Source organism: Macaca nemestrina, chromosome 4 (assembly GCF_043159975.1).
Source record: "Macaca nemestrina isolate mMacNem1 chromosome 4, mMacNem.hap1, whole genome shotgun sequence".
In the NCBI taxonomy this organism is placed as follows: Eukaryota; Metazoa; Chordata; class Mammalia; order Primates; family Cercopithecidae; genus Macaca; species Macaca nemestrina.
Window position 1 is genome coordinate 112,643,299 of NC_092128.1, and position 19,872 is coordinate 112,663,170.

A 19,872-nucleotide genomic window follows, 5' to 3' on the forward strand; every position below is an offset into this window, starting at 1 on the left:
CAGTAATACCTGTTATAGCATCCACATGATTCTGTTTTCCTTTCTACGAATAGCCTCAGTGCAGGGGTCCAAGCATTTATGAAATATTTATAGAGAAAAATAGAAAAGATAGGAAGAGGGACAGAGGGACAGACGGATGGACAGAAGGATGGAGGGCCACGGCGATGTCAGCCACCAGCCAGCACACAAATAGTGTCCCAACTTGGAAAGCCTGCACCCCACGAACTCTAAACCCAGGCAGGGGCAGGTCCAAAGCCCACACACCAGTCCCTATGATCAAGACTGAGTACAGAGGCAGCAGGTGACCACGCTGCAGAAGAAAGGGCCTCTGCGCTTCCAGCAATCCACGCCCCTCAGCATAATCCTGGGACTGTAAAGAGGCGCTGAACTAGTTAGATGAAAACTGTAGAGGACTCTGTAAAAAAGACCATGGTAATTATTAGCATCACATACACAAAGAAAAAGGTTTATTGTCCTTTCTTTTACTTGTTCCTCTCTTTAAATTTGTTTTCCAAGAGTCCGCCTGTCGGCTTGCAATCCATGTTTAAAAACACCACTTCCATTTTTCTTTCATTTGATTTTTGTCCCAAAATATGAAACACTAAATCTGTTAGAAGTCACAGGAACACTGAAAAACTGATCAGAGTTCACCGGATTTCTAGGACAGCTATCGTTTAGGCATGTTCCCTGCAAGTTTGATCAATGCGTGTCTGCCCCCAAACAGGAGAGGATTCATACACATTTAGGAGAAAATGTGGGCTCAAGGGCACAAGCTGATCAGGGCAGGAAGCCAGTGGAGTGGGGCTGAGGAAACAGGTGATTATTTAACACTGTAGCACTAACATTTGTAAATCACGACTGCTCCTTCTCTGGCTAGTTTTATCTCGTGGCTTCCTGGCTGTTGTGGGGCTGGTCAGGTTAGTTCTGCTCCCAATCACCCTCAACAGAATCATGAGGGAAACCCGAGGTCCAAGAGCAACTCAAGACAAATGCAGCTGCAGTGGAAAACCTCCTGAGAATGTGTCTAGGTGTGGGAGTGGCACAAACAACAGTATCTTCGTAAGACTGAGACTCTGTGGCCATGCAGCTGAGATTCATAAACACGACAGGCGCTTCTGCAGGCTCCATGCAGCGCAGCAACATCTTCTGCCACGCACTTGTTCTTGCCTGTTCTCACATTCACACACATGCATGCTCACACACACGCATGCCCATAGTTACCCCTACCACACACACCCACACACCTACACACTCACGCATACACTTGCCCACACTCACACATATCCTCACACACTCACACCCCCTACACCCTCACACTCGCTCACACCCTGACACACAGGCATGTACACTCACACAAACTATAAAGATAACCAAAAGCTGATGTTCCTGAAGTCAAATACGTAGGAAGCATTTATTCCTACAGAATTACCATAAAAATTACCAAATAACCAACACTGCAAATACTGATTCTATTTCTGAAATAATAAATTTGCCTAAATTTTACCAATTCCAGAAAAAAGAAACCAAGGTAACATATTTTTAAGGAGAAATGCCTTCTATAACCACATTGGATGAAAAATGCAAATATTATGGCTCAGTTAAAGTAAGCGCCAGTCTTGACTTTAAATACCATCAATAAAGGAGGAAATACTTTCACATATATGTTAATTCATTATTTTAACTGAGACATAAATACATCTCCCTAAGGATCAATTTAAAACTGAAGTCATTTGCCAGTAGGTTTAAGAGCCAGCTCCTTCCCTACCCAGTGCAGTCAGCAATGCACACTCATGAAACTGGGTGAAGAAGTGCAGGTGAGAAGCACAGGCTCTCAGCAGACATGGAGGGGCCCAGAGAGAAGTGGTCAGGCTGCTTGGAAGTATCTGCCCTTAGAGTCTAACGTTCTGGACTGGAGTTATCTTCCAAAGGAGATTCTGACTCTCCAAGTGGATGTGAAAACATGTAAATAAATCTAGTAAAACCTGTCTTGGAATATAGAAAATATAAGAATAGCAGGTTGGCTCATACAAATCAGTGTGCCCAGATAGGCAGTGTCCAGGAACTAGGAGAACGGGCCAGCTCATTCTTCCTACAGGCCCATGGAGAAGCAGAGAAATTCAGTGAGGCCAGGAATGGCTATGAAATCTACAAAAAGGAAAGGCATTAGTGGCCCACAATGGAGAAACAGCAAGGACAGGAAGTGAAGGTTACCATTAACGTATTCAGTCTGTTTGTACCAGGGAGGCTCTGGAATTTATTTTCAACACTCCATGCTTGAACTGAAATGCCTCTCAACACTTTGCTTAAAATTTAAAAATATAGAATACAGGAACAGTGGCTCTGTGTTATCTCTGAACACAAATAAGGAAATTAAATTTTTATAAGCTAAAAACAAAACCTGCATCTCAGATACTAACATTACCTTGAGGTTCAATCATTAACACTTCTTAAAATCCTTTAAAGTAGACTACTTAAAGTTGGGGTTGGGGGAGACTCCTGTCCTGTCACTAATTTCGACAAGACAACTTTTGTGTCTTTTGTACTAATTATTCCAAGCAGTATAGATGATCCATATGCAACACAAAGCATTTTGAACTCTTGCCAGACTAGTCAAGATGATTTCCAAAATGCCAAAACAGGAACTTCTGATAATAAATAACCTATCACATTTACATCTCAAATTAGAAAGTTTGGAAGTCAACGTGTAGGTTGAGTGCCAAAATAGAGATTACTAAATTCCATGTCCCCGCCGCTGCCCCCCCGCCCCCGCCCCATTTGCTTTCTTCAGCCTCTCCTAGAACAAACACTGGTCCAGGTGCAAACGCTCAATTCACAAGGAATGCAGAGAACACAGAAATGACTCCAGGCTGGGCTGCTGGTAATCCCTGTGCTGCTCACCATTAGAAGTGGTGCTGGAGGCAACGGCTTTCTCGCTCACATCTGTTCGAGTGGAGCACTTCACTATGGAATTCTCAACTTTTTTCTTTTCAGTGGTCATGGAGCTATGGGACTGGGCCTCCATGATGTCTTCTCATTACTTCAGCTCTCTTCGACCAAAAATGCCCTAAAGAAAACAACAGAGCCATCAACTTTCCAAAACGGTGGAAATAAAATAAAAAAAAAAAAAACTTTCAAAAGTCCACTTCACCTGTCATCTGAGAAAAGCCTAGAGCTTTAGGAAATTCAAAATGTAGATGACACTTCTCCACAGGTTTTCTGGCAAAAATGTCTCAAAGTTTAACAAACCAGTGAAACTCTACACATGCAAAAAAAAAAAAAAAAAAGAGAACTGAGGGAAATGCCCATAATGTGGTACTTTTCCCAAATCCCTACTGAGCATTTGGTATCAAATGATCTAAAAATCTCAATTTGCAACTGTGTCTATCATGTGAAACAAGTGTCATATTACTTTTTAAAGCCACATCTGCAAATGTCTCTTCAGGTGGCCAGTTTTACAGGAAGGGGCATTTGAACAACTTCCAAAGCAGGGGAAGGTTTTTAATTATTAATTAGATTTTTTCAAGAGAGTCTGACAATTTCTAACATCGAAGGCCTACTCTAAATTCTGAATCAGAGGATAATTCAGGCCAAGCAGTTCAGTGATTTTTGCCTCTTTCATAAAGATATCTGAATTGCAATATACCTCTTAATCCTAATTCATTCAGGTAAGCTATACTCTTTAACCTCCTTAAAGCATGAGAATATTTCAGTTCATTTAAGTCACATTTTTAAGACAAAGGTAATAGAACAACATGCTCTTGATTCCACATGGAAAAGTTGAAAGGTCTTTGTAATAGCAAAGACTGGGCTCACTTAGGAAATATTAAAAGTCAGCTAAAGGCAGGTTCAGTAGGTCTGTCTTTCACTGGCTTCATTCATGTGATAATCGCCCTAACTCATCATTCATCAATTTTCACTCTGCTTCATGTGCCTTTTTGCAGTCATGTTCTACACCTACAAATAATACAATAAAAGAGGAAAAGTACCCTCTCTAGCATGTTTTCTTCATGTTATCTAGATTGCAACTTTCGTAGAAAGCATTTCTTTGGCCTGGCCACCTTGCTTATTTTTCTACATTTAGTAGATGTCGACATCCTCAATCACAGCAGCGGTGAGTGAAATGAAATAAGTAACTGCTTGATCAACTAAAAAAGTTAAAATACAAGGTAAACTATTTTCAGTCTACTTTAACACATATTTGCAAGGGAACTGCAAGCTCTTCATTGCATAATAAATTCCTCCTTGATCTGGAATTCAAGTAACTAGAATGTTTAAGAACCAGAGGCCACATGGCACACTGTAACACCAGCTCTTCCACTCACTTCCATCTCTTTTCTGAGATTATCCAGTGTCATTCATTGTAAAACACACAAGTTATTTAAGAACAGCTTTTGTAGAATAAAAAAGAAAAAAGAAGCACTAAGTTAAATTTACATATCAATAGTAAGATCCACTCCAAATTCAGAGACACCCCTCAAAGGGCACTGACAAAGTATTATACAACAGAAAGGGGGGCTTGAGATCTCCCTTCCGAGTGCAGCCAACATGCATGAGTCCCAAGGGCAGGGCTACCTGCATGGCGCCCCCCCGGGGCTAGCTAGACAGTGCACAATGGCCAACAACCTGTTGCTGAGCCTCAGTGATCTCATCCGTCAAATGACAGAATCAGGCAGTGAGATCTGACCTTTACTTTGGGCGGGGGGAACACATCTTCTTTAAGAACCTGTTAAAAGTTAAAGAGCTTCTCCCCAGAAAATACCCTTAAACTCAAAAGTACACATTTAATTTCTAAGCGATCACAGACCTTCAAAGCTTTTCCAAGAATCTGGATAGAGAATCCTTAAAGGAGAAATCTTTGATGGTCCCTTCTAGCTCTAACAATCTCAGAATAATTACTTTTTGTAATGGTCCTTCAAAATTGATTTAAGTATCATCTTTAAAGTATGCCACAAGAATAATCCAATACAATCGGCACCGTTTCCCACTTGGTACAAGAACTATTTGTATCAGCGTTTCTACAGTGCTTGCTAAGCATTCAGATTCCTGCAATGCATTTGCCTTGGAGGGTGGCACCCGGGAACCTCAATTTTAGCAAGCATCACTAATTGTCAGATTCACTAAAGCTTGTTTTCTTTGTTGTTGTTGTTTTTGTTTTGAGACAGAGTCTCACTCTGTTGCCCAGGCTGGAGTGCAATGGCGTGATCTCAGCTCACTGCAACCTCTGCCTCCCAGGTTCAAGCGATTCTCCTGCCTCAGCGTCCCAAGTAGCTAGGATTACAGGCGCTCACCACCATGCCCAGCTCATTTTTTGTGTCTTTAGTAGAGATGGGGTTCGTCATGTTGGCCAGGCTGGTCTCAAACTCCTGAACTGAGGTGATCCACCAGCCTCAGACTCCCAAAGTGCTAGGAGTACAGGCGTGAGCCTTGAACAACTGTTCTACAAGTTTATTTTTGCTCACTGCTGTATACCCAGTGAAGTATATACTCATTGAAGTCTTTGCTGACCGGATGAACTAATGAATGAACTGCACCTTAGAATCCTGAATTCCAGCGCCCTACACAAACCTATCCTAGCACCCATCACAATGATAATAAACTCTTCTTCATCTGGAAAAGTCTGTGCTGAACATCCACCTCCCCTTTCCATACTGTAAGCTCCATGAGGACAAGGTTTCTACTTTCCCAGCAGTTAGGTCACATAAGAATGTTTACTGAGTACATAAATGATCGCATCAATGACCCTGTGACTTACAGGACTCTGCAGTGTCTTGAATTTCAATCACCATTGGTTTAGCTACATACATTTTCTTTTCATATTCAGTGTTTCATTGAAAACTGGCAAATTCTATAAAAACTAAAAACTTTAGCAGAAATATTTAATTGATCCAAATATTCCATTCTTAGCCATTTGGGATAAACAAGCATTTACTATAATTGTTCCCTTCGACACACACATAACAGTTTTATTGGCTGTATTTGAGTAAAGAGTCTACAATGTTAAAACTGCACACTGAAACATGCAAATGGACCAGAAAAACCCATTAAGACATGGGATTCCTAGTAAGAACTAAGTACCTTCCTTAGCAGAGGGTGCTAATTAATAGGAATCAGGAGACAAGTTCCCAAAATTCCTTGACAAACTTGGTTTTTGTGGAGTTGTTGGTTTTTCCCCCAAGGCAAAGGACTTTATTTTAACAAAGCAATAAAACCCTCCCAATGCTCATCACCATAGAGAGAGGCTCAAGTGAGAAGAGGTAAAGCTCCAGGCACTGACTGAAATCACACTAATTAATGGTCTTAAAGAATACTAATTCCTACCCCCGTCTGAAATGGGTTTTTTAAAAATAGGCCCTTGGTCACTCAACAATCTACCCCCTTCTTCTATTTTGACAACTTATTTTTGGATCTCATTAGTTAGTAACTAATTATTTAAAAGTGTGGTTTATGCTTGGAACTGGGCTATAAAGATGGCAACGTGCCAAATCAGACATCTGCTTCCTGTACATTCCTATAAATTATATCAGCTTATTTTACAACTTTGTCCCTGTCAGTTATAAAGGAGAAAGCTTAACATTCTAGACGCCCACACCTCATCAAACTGTGGGTGAAGAGTCAGTGAGCGGCAAAAGGTGGCCGCTTTGAGTTGTGGTGATGGAATTTTCAGGGAACAGTAAGAGGAGTTTGGAAAGTCAGTCCTGAGCTGGTCCACTGAAGCATTCGGGATCGAAGTGGCCAGTAGAAATTCCTCACGGAATCTCAAAACACCACTAGGACAGTAGCTCCACGACACTTGTAAAATCTAGAATTTTAAAAATAATGAAGTATAATTTATTTAGAACTTAAGCATCAAGAGAAAACTTTAAATTCTGCTTCACTTCAAAGACTTTTCCCTGAGGAAAACATGCCACTGTGTTTCAGATGTGAATGAAATGATACTTTCTCCCCCGATATAGTTTCCTTGCTTAGGACTCCACACTATTCTCCTTCAATCCCTTTCACCACTGAAACATTACATGCAAGATTTGCTGGCACGCCCCTTGACTCTTCATGCTTAAGGGGAAAAATGTTTGTAGCTGATGTTTGAGTCCCAGCAGCTCAGAGAGAGAGAGAGAGAGAGAGAGGAAGGAGGAAAAAAAAAAAGCAACCAAGGAAAATTGCTCTAATGGTATATCCCTCCTAAAGCTTGAAGTTTCATAGGTAAAAGGACAGATAAACATTCCTTCCTGAAAGTAAACAGTCAAGGCTTTTTCCCACTCAACTATCCCTGAACCTTTTGTAATTTCCCCGAGGCCTAAACCCAGGACACAATTAATTCCAGATCCTATTTTAAATCTAATCCGTCTCCTATTTGCAACCTGACTGCAGGTGGGTCTTTTCTTTCTAAATTATAAATCTGAACCTGCGTCAACCTCTTACAACACAAGGCATTTAAAGCTTCCTGGAGCCACTGACCTGGTGATGCTGTAATGCAGGTCTGCTTTTGAAAGCAAGCAAGAGAACAGAGAGCGAGCAAGAGAACGGCAACCTTTACCACGTTGGCGAATTCTTGCCGGGACCTACATATTACACAGCACTTGCACACAAACGCCTCAAGTCGTCCTCTTTAGAGTCGTCACTTACACCTGCAAGGGCGGGGGACCAGGGGAACCCCAAACAAACTTTCATCGTTACAAAGGCGAGTCCCCACTGATTATGGTAATTGTTTTGTTCAGGTTGCTCAGGTTGTATGGGTATGGCCAATTTTGTTTGAAAGCTCGCTCGCTCTCTGCGCTTTCCTGTCGAGTTCCCTTCAGGTTCTGGTTTCTTCCAGTGGTGGCAAGGGACGTTTTTCACGCCTTTCACCACTTTTGCCCGCGCCTGCGTCCCATGCCCGAGGTACCGGGCCGCGGCGGCGGCGCGGGGGGTTCATTAGTGGGTGCGCCGGGCCCGCGCAGCGCCGTCTGCAGCCGCGTCGCCGCATCCATCATCATTACATCAGCGCGGGGAAGTCCACGCCGAGTTCTCCCGGCCCCGGCGCGCCACAGTCCGCGCGCCAGCAAACAGAACATGCTGGATTGCTCAGAGATGGTTCTGGGTGTCTGGGGGCAGAAGGGGTGCTCCCAGACCTGGCTTTGATCAGCATTCCTGAAGCGGCCTTTTAGGAGACAATGCATCTCCGCCAGCCAGGCCGCGGGAAAAGGAAAAAAAGCCGAGGGCTGGGGGCGAAGTGGGGGTGGGGAGGTGAGCTCCAGCGCCAGTAGCGCCTGGCAGCCTCCCTCCAGTGCAGAGAAGCCACCCGCATCAAGGCGTTGTCAGACTGGTCACCCTGCTCCTCGGAATACTCACGGGCATTTGCAAACTCTACAGTTGGCCCAGCCACATTTCCAGCAAACACTGGCAGGGGCTGGCCCTGGTTGCGTTCAGAAGGCTCTTTTAACTGGCTGATTTCAGGGAGCTGCAACCTTCCAGGTACTTTGCAATGCAACCACCCTGAGTGTGGCATTATAATAAAACATTGGGGATCCCTTGAAAAGCCTTCACAAAACCAATAGGCGTGTGCTTTGCTCACAAAACGTCGAATTCACCTTCTATGAACCTGGCCCCCAATGTGTTTTTCTTCATTAGCTGCCACACATAGATAGATTCAAATGCTGTGAATGATTAAGACAGACACATCGCCTCATTGTCTTAAGCTCAGGGAGGCCCTGAGTGGAGTCCCAATGTTCAATCTCAACAACCAGAGGCTCTCTGTAGTAAATAGAAAGTATGAAAAGTCACAATTGTGGGAACATGTGAAAAAATCAGCTTTTCTCCTTGCAAGTCTCTGCAGTGAAACCTCTAACCCCCACAGGAGCAAGATTCCTTTATCGTTTAGACATTTACTATGTTTAAAAAGAAAGCACCCATGCCAAAGCCAACGTTAAAAATGATGTTTGACGTGAATGAAACAACTTTCTAATGTAGGGTGAAGTGGAACAGCATCCTTCAATCATGATAGTGCATCCTTCCTGAACAGCAGACTACTTCATTTATTTCCCTAAGCCAGTCGGTTTATTTTTAAGTTGCCTAAACTTGGGCAAAAACTCTCTTCGCTTTTTTTTCTTAGTGTATTTCAAGATTTAAAACAAGTAAGTTAAAAGCCTGTTTAATGATAACCCGATCTGTTTCTGATAGGTTAAAACAGCTACTGGCAATGAGAGATCAGAAACAGAAGACATTCCAGGCGAGGCAGTGCTATTAACAGCACCATGGCTTAGCCTTAAGTGAGAAATTATTCTGTATAGTGTAGGGAACTATTGCTGCAGTGGAAGAAGGCTTTCCTCCAGAGAAATAACATTTATTTACACTTGCCTGTATTTTCATAAGCTGAATAATCTCCTTGATTTGCTGTTTTAAATATCCAGAAGAAAGCAGCTTTGTCAGAAGGATTTTTGAGGCAACCTACCCTGTAGCACTGAAGAGTGACATTGATCTCATACTTGTATTACTAGTATATCAACTGCTACTTCAAGATGCTACTCCTGGATTAACCATCCAGGTAAAACTCCTATTAAAGATACGTACCTTCCTGTGGCTATTTAATAACCGATTTCTCAAAAATAAATAAATCCTTTAGAAAGAGATTTTTTTTTCAAAATCAAGAAGTACAAACTAATGTTGATTTTAACTTTTTGATCAATTCTGGAAGTGAGAAATAGTCTGAGTTTCAATGAGCAAAATGCAGGGAATTTTAAACATTTCAGTGGATTTCATGTATTCATGCACCATAGAAAACCTCTTATAGGTTTTTAATGTGGTTGATGTTTCCTTGTGTTCAAAATATCTTCTGAGGGTAAAATCAATTAGATATGCATAACCTTTGTGACACCCTAGCGGTTCCCAGGATTCCTAAGGCTTCATTTCCTCTCCCTTCCCTGTCTGTGTTGCCTTCCTTTTTCTGCAAGGGGTGGGGGGGGGGGGGAAGGCCCAACTTCGTAAGTTCTTAATGAAATCTTCATTCATTTTTAAACATTTTTTCATGTATAGTTATTTTACCTTTATATATGATTATTTTTCCATAATCAGGAAAGCCTAGAGCCTTAACTCCAAATAAGAAAGCTTCTATCTGTCTGCTTTGCCATTTGGTAGCTCAGGGTTCCCCAAATCCACTGCCTAGTGCTAGTGTCCTCAATCTTTCTTTCCTACATTTCTGATGCTCCTAATCGTAGATAAGCAGTATTCATGACAGACATCCTCAAATGGAATTACTCTAAGGAGAACTAAATTACTCTAAGGGGAAATAATTGCCTGGCTATGGATTAAGTGAATTTGGTTTTAGTAAATTAACACTATCTAAACTCTTAAGAAATCCATATATTTAACTTCAATCACTGAAAAGCTTATTTGACAAGAAAGTAATCATTGCTATTGCAGTTGAAATCACAAATGACATTTCTGTGAGCCAGTTTTACTTTTCTGCCATTTGTATTTAAAAGAAAAGATCATCAGCTACTCTGTTACCAGAAGTACTTGATGAGAAACATTTGAGGGGAGTATGAGGTCTCTATCTAATACCTGTTACCATTTCTGAGTTCTGTAAAACTATGAGTCCCATGTGCCTTGGTTAGGCACTGCAAGAAGCAGCATGCATAGCAGGTGCCATTAAAGAGTGAGCAATAATGTGGAGCACATTGGCACCCCCACTTTCTACAGGTTAGCTGGATACAGGCAATCCTCAGACACAGAAGGAGATCTGGAAGTCAGTTATCAGTCTATAGATCAGCTAAGCTCATGAAACTGTATTCCTCTTAAATCCACATGTATCACAAAAATATCATGACTGATCAAATGTGCCCCTTGTCTCTCTTCACTAAGGCTTATAGGAATTAAAAGTTTTCACACATTTTCAGAAGAAAAAACTGTAATTATTCTTATAGAACTTGGATAGCTTTGGTTTCTTAGAATCATGTGTGTCTTCACAGTAAGGCTGAAGGAAGTATAAGGGAGTAGAGTGTATGTTCTGTGAATAGTAATTTACTTTTAAACGATCACAAATATTAGACCAATAACCTGTTGCATGTCAAAATCATCTATAGCTATCCCAAAGGTATTTAACGTATTTTTTGTGAAGTATTACTTACCATATTTTATCCTTCCAACTTTTAAACTTTTGATTCTTGATTCTTAATTGCAGATTTAAAAGCAACATTTTCAGAATTTAAGCATTTGTAATTAACGTTTATCCAGTAAAAATTACCCCATGGTCCACTTACCCTATAAACTTTGCTTGTTCACAGACAGAATTCTTTAGCTGTCTTATTTTTCCACCTTGCATGTACAAAACTGCCAATGTAACCTACACCAAACTACACACCCTCTCAATGAAACTCTCTGATATGGAATTTCATTGTAGTATCCACAGTTCAAACAGCAGACACTGTCCTGAAGTGGCATGGCCTGCTCCACATGTCTGGCCACTGGATTCCAGGTTTCCATACATCTGAGTCATTAAGGCTTCATTCTTAAGCTGCTGGATGAAATTTCTCTACACACTGCTAACTTTATTCAGACTGAATCATTCTTTTTAAAAATATCACAAAATGAAATCAATAACAGGGCTTAACTGTCTCAGTCCTTCATTACTGCAATTTGAAACTTATCTTTCATCTAAATGGTGAGTTTTCAGGCTCTTTTTGTAAAAATCAATAGTTTGTAATGTAAAGCACTCTGGAGCTTCCTAGGCATTTCATACAATCTTCAAAAAAAAAAAAAAAAGTTAAAGTAGCAAAAGCTAAAAATTTCCACATGAAAATAAACAATATAATGTCACACTACATTCTGAAGTTACTCCAATAAAGATTTAAGAAAAAGTGCACATGTCCCATTACTTAATTTAATTTTGTATCATAGAGATTATAGAAGTACACAATCAAATGCTTGGGGTCAAAATGTACTCCTGTGCCACCCTCCCCCACCGCCTAGCCCCTCTCCCCTCTTAAGAAAGGAAAGAAAAGAAAAGTCTCTCTAGCTGTTTCAGGCCAGCAGTCAATCCAATTTACTGCAGGTACAATTTATATGTACAGTGCATGCCACAACAAAACCACAGTATGATGCCAACACGGCCCTTAAGAAAGTTTTCCCCTAAATCTCTGGAAAGGAGCTTTAAAAGAAAGCAAGGATTACAGTCAGCTAGAAGGTAGGGAGGGGACTTACCTCAAACCCAGCCAAGCGGAAATCAGAGCAGTAATTCTACAAGTCAACAGAGTACACTTTCAAAGCTATAATGGTGTGAAGAAGTGCTGGGCAGCATGGCCTGAAGGCAGCACTAATACACTGATGACTAATGGCTGGGCCTGGGCAGACAATGAATTTGGGGCTTGAACACTAACAGAAACCATGCAGTACTTTGACAAATGGGCTTTCACAATTTCATTCATTGAATAACCTTTAAGCACAAAATTGGCTAGGGTTCTCTTGGGAATTATATGACATGTTGTTGGACAATGATGTAAGTATTTTCCTTGTTAATTATGACTCCTATGCAAAATGCAAAAGTGCCATATATGAGGGTACAACTATAGATACCACAGATGCAGATGTGGAGCTCAACACAATATTGCCTTTCAGGAGGGGGCTGAAATGTTCCAAAGCCACCTTATTAACTATGTAATGGCTTTTTCATTCAGCTTCTTTAGAAGGCCATAGATTTTCTGAGACATTTTGTCGGGTTGAAATATATACACACAGAACAAAAAACACTTTCACATTTAAAAAAAACCGAAAGACAATCACAGAGGTAATGAGTAGTGAAGAAATTTGGCACGCAAATATAGTGCATTTAGAATTACAAGTGGAAAAAGTCTCTCATTTTCAGGGGCTAGGCAAAAGAAAAGTGCCATAAAACAATTGAGACACCATGTAAAGTTTGCGATCAAATGCACTTCCAAACACATTTAACATCCAGTTTCTTTCAAACAGCTCTCCTCCCTCTCCCTGGAGTGACTGGCCTTTCGATTTAAAAATAATAATTTTGGCAATTTTTTAAAAAGAGAATGAAATATCTAAAGTGTCTCTAAATTAACAAGTACCACTTACTCCAGACAGCATTGCCTTTAGCAGCTCCTAAAAACTTAAGAAAAGGATCTTAAAACAGGAAGCTTAGTGAGCTCATAAAACTGTTGCTGGAGCCAGGAACACATAGCATATTTAATCTGCAAACTGTGAGAGTCTACAGTGATTTCAGCAAGATCTGAGGCATGCCCTCAAGGTTTGCTGGGATCTGGGATTAGGGGGTTGATAAGAACCTCCACTGCCCATGGACATGTTTTTCTTCTGCAGTTAAACACAAATGCATAGAGACGTTTGACTGCTGCTTGGCGTTACTGCTCAAGTTATATAAAAGCTTTGCAGCTCCTTTGGCTGTCAATATATCAAAGTTTAAAAAAAATCATCAAAGTGTGAAATTTCATTTAAAGTCTTCGCCAGTCTACAGCTCTATTTCACAGGCCCATCAAATAAAAGTAAAGATGAAAAATACACTGAAAGTACTTGAGAAAGTTTGCAGCAGTACCCCTGCCCTGTTGTTGTTTATTCTGTCTCCCTTTATTTGCTTTGAAACCAGAAACAGATCAATTTTCATCTAGAAAAATGACAATGTGAAGGGAAGGGCAGCATCTTCTCCTAGGCTTTAATGAAAAGACAACCTGAAGTCATTATTAGAGTGGAATCTTTTGTTTAACAAACGTGTGTGTGTGTGTGTGTGTGTGTGTGTGTGTGTGTGTCCTCTAAAGTCATTTCAGCATTTTAATTGCCTCTCATGATATAAGTTGGCAGAAAATTTACTGAATCTTCCAAAACAAATCAGACCGACCTCAGAATATGAATGCCAGCAAAACTAAAACCTCCTTCAAAGAATTCTTTAGCTGGGGATTTACAACAATTGCATAAAGAAGAAAAGTCTGACTTTTAAGATAATCTACTATAGTCTAAAAGCATTAACATTCCATTACTAAGGTTTTCTTGAGGATTTCATGACTCATTGATTCACTTTTCCTTCAAGACTGGTTTTTCTTAGTACATTACTGTCTCCATGTAAGTGAGTGCATGCAACAATGATCATTAAATTGTTTCCTTTCATAAGCTCCCAAACTCTATCCTCAAAAAAAGGAGGGGGAGAAGAGGTCTCAGTAAGCAGGATACCTTACATAGAAGGAAAGACCTCTAAATGGCTAAGCACAGAGGAAGTCTGAAATGCTTACAGCATGCAGGTAATTAAGGAAACTTCACTGGCCAAGAAACAAAGGAAAAGTCCAACTTTTAGCTTTGCACATCAAATTGATAAATTAACAATTCTTTCATTAAATAAGTAATGAAATAACTCAACAGAGCCATTTTTCATCAGTATTGAGTTTTCTCATTTCTGTCTATAGTCCTTTGCCAATTAGATATACAATAGAAATGTGTTTATATCAAGGTTCAATCAAGGAACACAAGCATATTAAAGGCACTGGGAATTGGTAGGCATCTGAGTTGGACCTACCAGCCTATTAACAATAATGCAATCTATATCTTTTAAAGTGTTTCTGCTTGTGTGAAATTTCACTAGACACCTCTTACATTGGACTCATTCATGCATCTTAAACCAAAGCTTCCCTAGGCTGACTTTAAGAATTACATACCCTGAAAGGATCTCCCCTTAGGCGGGGAGTTTCTAATTAAATAGCTTTTAGTATAAAATAAACTCTCTACTCTGTATAAGCATGCTATTACAACTAATTTAAATGTTATTTCATGTTTGTTTTAGGTTTGAATATAGTCTAACTGGCCAAAGTGTTTGTGTACCAGGTTGTTAAGACCAATATTTCCTAACATAAACAAATTCTTCAGATACTTCACAGAGTTTACATTGTTAAAACCAGTCCCGGCAGCTTTAATATATCCCCTCAACTGAAATGCTGTTCTGCTTTAGAAAAATGAAGAGATTTTGAGGCTATTTCACTATTTTAAAACATAGCATTTTCCTCCTTCAAAATAATCTTGACACATGTAATTAAGAAACTGTCAGACTACTATTAATTTTTAATCTAAAACCTAAATGAAATAATTACAGGAATCAATCAATAAGGCACCTATTCAAAATTACCGAGCAATTACATAAATACTCAAAATTAATACTTTAGGTCAATTCTTGTAGATTTCGGTCTATAATATGCTAAGACATCAAACAACACAAAAAGTGTAGCATGGGGAGGATGAATGGTTCCTGCCTTAAACAGACTGAAAAGAGCTCATTTCAGACGGCCAGAGTGCAGGCCCCCCACCAGTCATGCCCAACGCGCTCAAGCTGAAACTCTTTTATTTTTAAAAGTTAATTTATTTCCACCAGACACATATTTCAGGGATCTAAAAAAACCGGCCTCATCCAAATTCTATACAAAAATCACATTTAAGAGGGAAAGGCCTAATTACTCGAATTTTCAGCGAAGTGTATATACTGTGCTCTGGAAAGCCTAACTGGGGAGAAGAAGGAGGAGAGGAAAAGGGGAGCAGGAGGTATTTTTTAGAACTAATAATACCAGCCCGGCTAATGGCACTGCCATGTATTTGCACAGCGGCCGGCCCTCCATACCTTTGACTAAAGGGTTCTTTGACTTGGAGACGCAGACAGTCCATCATTTCAAACTGAAGTGGCAGCTGGAAAATGTGGAACAGCTGGCAAAGAGCTGGGAGAAAATGTTTTACATAAATATATGTACATATAAACTGGCAAAGGGCCATGAGCACTGTACCCAAGGCCAGAATCTACCCGGCAGTCTGCACTGGGGAGATGAGAAGTTGGGGGCAGGAGTGGAGGAAGCCTCCTTAATCCTCTTTCCACGCGGGGTCAGGAAGGGAAGCCTGGGGTGCAGCGCCTCTCGGGGGACGGCATCTTACAGAAGGAGGTGCAATCGGGGACAGGAGTACAAGTTCAGGAAAGGATAAAAGGCCGGGTGTAGAGTGGAGCGTCCGCTTTGGGCAATCTGCTTAAAAGTCGCTTCACAAACTCTCCAAGTTTGGGGTCAATATTTACACCCTCTCTGCCTTATCCCGCCCAATTTCCCGCTGCTACTCAAGAAAGTAACTGTCCCCTGCTGCTCTGTGTAAACGCGGCACCTTAAATGATTATTGCATGGACCACGGTTACTTTATTGTGTGTCTGTGCGCGGTGCCCCTGGAAAGGAAAAGAAATAAAAGAGAATCCCAAATTATATACAGATGGTACAACTTTCACTTTTCCTCTTTGACGACGGAGGCGCGCCTCTCTCCATCCGCTCACACCACACCCCCGCCCTCCCAAGCGAAGCCCGGGCTGGAGAAGCCCCGCGGCGGCGGTCCCCGCGCGCAACCACTTCGCCGCCCGCCTCCTTCCGCCCATCCCGAGCGCCGTGTGCGCCCGAAGCCCGAGCCGTAGAGCGCCACCACGCAGAGGAAGGAGCCGGGCGCGTGCGGGGCTCGCGGAGTTCTTCTGAATCCTTTGGGTGGGGGCGGAGGTGAGGGGCGCCGTCGCCACTGCAGCAAACTTCGTCCCCACTCCAGGAGGTGAAATTCTCCAGTCCGTCTCCGGCCGGCCCGCGGGTCAGACTCTTGGAAAAGGACCTTCCAGGAGGAGGGAGCGAATGCAAGCCTTGCTCGGCGGCTCTCTAAATGTGGGCGCCTTTTGACAGCCATTTTCACTCCATCCCGTCCCCCCGCTGGGGACCACCTCTGGCCCCGGAGGCACAGGCGCGGCCGCAGGAGCGGGCTGCGGGGCCCGCGAAACAAAGAACTTCGAGCGGGACGTACCTGCGGCAGCAGCGGCTGTCAAGTCCCCGAACTTCCCATAGACCCGCGGACGGGACGCGAGCGGGCGGCTCCGGGCTCCGCGCGGCCGCGGGCGGCTCCGGCTACCGCGAGCGGCCGGGCTGGGCGCGGGGTGCGCCCGCCGCGGGCATGGTGCGGCGCGGGCGGCCGCGGGGCGCGCGGGGAAGGCGGGAGAGCGGCGCGGGCGAGTGGGAACGGCGGGTGTGCGCGAGTGCGAGTGTGCGAGCGCGCCGGTGGCGCTGCCCCTGCCCGCTCCCTCCCGCTCGTGCAACTCCGGCATCAGTTTCGGGGATCGTGTAATCCGATCCCTTCTGACTCACAGGCCCTGAGTGACAGTTCTGATTTGGTTCAACCGCGGGAGGGAGGGGAAAGAGAAAGAAAGAAACCCCCAGCCGTACGCCTCTCCTGGCATCCAATCGACTTTCTGGAAAAAGGTCCCATCCCGGCCTGCAACCCCGTGCTGGGTGGAGAAGCCCCCCGCCCCGACCCTGCGCCGCCTGCGCTACTCACGGGGTGGAAAAGTTGTCCCTCGGCTCCGCGCTCCCCTCCCGCGCGCTCCCTCCTTCCCTCCTCTCCTCCTCTTCCTCCTCCTCCCCGCGCTCCTCCTCCCCCAAGTTTTAACAGATGTTGCCGGACTCTCCTCGCTGCCTCGCACTCCCTCTTCCTCCGCCCCCTCCCCCGCCCCGTCCCTTTTCTTTCAGCCACTCTCCGGCTCGGAGGGGACGCGCTGAGCAGTAGGACGCCTGCCGCCGCAGGGGGCGAAGTTGGGAAAACTTGGAGTGCTGCTCGCCTTACTTTTGCTTTCTCGCTCCTTCCAGGCCGCGCCGGGGGCCCGCGCTTCTCCCGCCCGCCGGGTCCCCAAGCCCGGAGTGGGTCCCAGCTGCGAGACGGGCGGCGGCGGCTGGGAGGCGGCGCGTCGCGGGCGGGGGTCGGGGACTGGGGGGGAGCCCGGCCGCCGCGAGCCACGCGCGCGCTCCCTCCCCGCCCTCCGCCTCCTCCTCCTCCGCCCCTCCGCGGTCTTCACACAGACACATTCATGTCTGCTCCTCCTCTTCCCCCTCCTTGACCCCGCGCCCGCCCGGCGCGCCGAAGCCCCACCCACCCGGCGAGGGGAAGGGGGCCCGGGCGTGATGTCACCCGCGCCCTCCCTCTCCGCACCGCCAGGACGCCCCCCAAACGCGCGCCCTGGCACCCAGGCTGCGTCCTGTCTGCTCCCATCTTCTCCCACCCAGCCTCTCTTTTCTCACTCTCGCTGTGGGGCTAGACTCCCCTCTATTCTTTTAAGGCTTCTCTGTTACCACCGCCCCCCTATCCTTGGCTCCCCATCTGCTTGTTTTACATTTTCCCCAAGCCAGCCCCGAAACTCCCTCTCTCGCGGGATGATGCCTTTGGAAGTTCAGGGTTTTTCTCTCCACCGGACTCGTCTGTCCTCGGGGCTAAATCCGCGAAGTGAGGAGGAGCTCGCACCACACAGCCTACTGTCCCTATGGGCCACTTTATAAAAGACACAAAAACAAAGACCCCGGGCTTGGAGCCTGGACTCTAACGTGCCGCTTTTCCTTGAGCTTCAAAGTGTCTCTGTCCCTGCTTCATTTTCAGAGGCTCATACTAGTAAAAGTTGTTTGGCCTCCTTCCTCGACCAGCCAGTCCACGTTCTTCTGCGTCCTTTCAATATATCCAGCCTAGACCTGTAACTTAAAAAAGGAGTTCTCAGGGGAAAACACAGGAAGAAAAAGAAAGAAAGCCCCTGTGACATTACAGCATCCCCTCTTTCTGGGTAAGCCGGGTCCACCCACCCAGCCAGCCAGAGGTGCCCCGGAGCTCCCGGTGGCTTGTGTCGCCGCCAAGTGTCTTGACTGAAGGAAGAGAGTGGGTGGATGAATGATGAGCTATTAGGATTTGAAGAGCATTTTGAGATTCAAATGCTTAACTGAAGAATCTTTTAACGAAATTGAGGGTGGTATTCACTGTTTGCTTCTTGGGACTCCTTCCTTGTCACAATGACATGACAATTGCAGAGGCAGACTTAAGGTTTTATGGTGGAAGTGGTGGAGGTAAGGTGGGGCTAAAGGCCCTTGTTAGCCATTTGTTTTAAGATTTCCCTGGACCTCACCGCTCAGGAAAAAACAAAACACCACTGACTCATCGCAGAGAGCACGAGTCTCAGAAGCCCTGTGGCAGCCCCATCTCCTGGCTCAGTAACTGTCCTCAAGCCTGGGAGGATTCTCTGAGCCTCCATAGGCTCTGAGCCCATCTGGGGGATAGTGTTAGGGGTGCCAGGTCGCGTACCTCCCAGGATGGCTGAGGGTTTCCAATGAGAAATACATGGAAAAGTATAGAGGGATACAAGTGGGTAAGAATTATGCTTTTACAATTGAAGAGAATTGCAAGCCACTCTTTCCTTTATATACTCCCAGCATCAGTTACAATTGTTTTTAGTATTCATGTACTGCTTCTGCCTCAATCACATGAATACAAATAGTACATCCTGATAGCCTACTCTGTTCACCCAATGGCAAAAAATAAATAAAAAGGAGGACAGCCAATAAATCAACAAATAGAATAAACTAGATATTTTGACTCTTACTTCAAACAGTCTTCTAGCACATTTTGAATCACGAAGATCTTGATTTTTCAGTTCTTAAAAGACAAGAACAAAGCAAAAGCAGCAAATCTTTCCCCCTATGCCCGTCACAATAGCTAAACAAAAAAGAGGAAGAATAATGCTGCGTGTCCTATGTGTCCAACTCTGCTTTAATGGTAAGCCCATACATATAAGTAGGCACATTTTGCAGAAACAGTGGAGGGGAAAAAAACCCCAGTTTGCCTGAGTGTGAGTTAAATAATGCCACAATGCAGTGACTTTCTCTCTGTGTTAACACCAGACACTGTTCAAATGAAATCTTATGTGGAATCCCAAAATATAAAAGAGTTATTATGGTTGAAGTTGGAGTGAGGTCTCAGTCCCCCTAAGCCTTTCTCTCTTTTCTGCAGTGGCTCCTGAGACATCTGTAAAAACCCAAAGACACCCAGAAACACAGTGCTAGAACCTTTGTTGTAGTGATGCACAGCACT

At 43.9% G+C, this 19,872-nt stretch overlaps 1 protein-coding gene across 3 annotated transcripts in view; it reads right to left on the minus strand.

Annotated features, from left to right (window-relative positions):
* The window catches only part of LOC105494186 (GLI family zinc finger 3), a 279,866-nt gene extending 262,032 nt beyond the window's left edge, over nt 1-17,834 (minus strand). Inside the window, exons 1-2 of one of the 3 annotated variants that reach the window (XM_071095090.1) lie at nt 17,593-17,834; nt 2,899-3,064 (exon numbers count right to left, since the gene is read on the minus strand). In XM_071095090.1, the coding sequence (XP_070951191.1) occupies nt 2,899-3,022 (124 nt within the window). In that variant the 5' untranslated portion in view covers nt 3,023-3,064; nt 17,593-17,834. Of the gene's footprint in view, nt 1-2,898; nt 3,065-17,307; nt 17,336-17,592 lie in introns of those variants that run through there. The other 2 variants (XM_011762381.3, XM_071095093.1) reach the window with 2 other exon arrangements.
* Between the last annotated feature and the right edge of the window lie 2,038 nt (nt 17,835-19,872).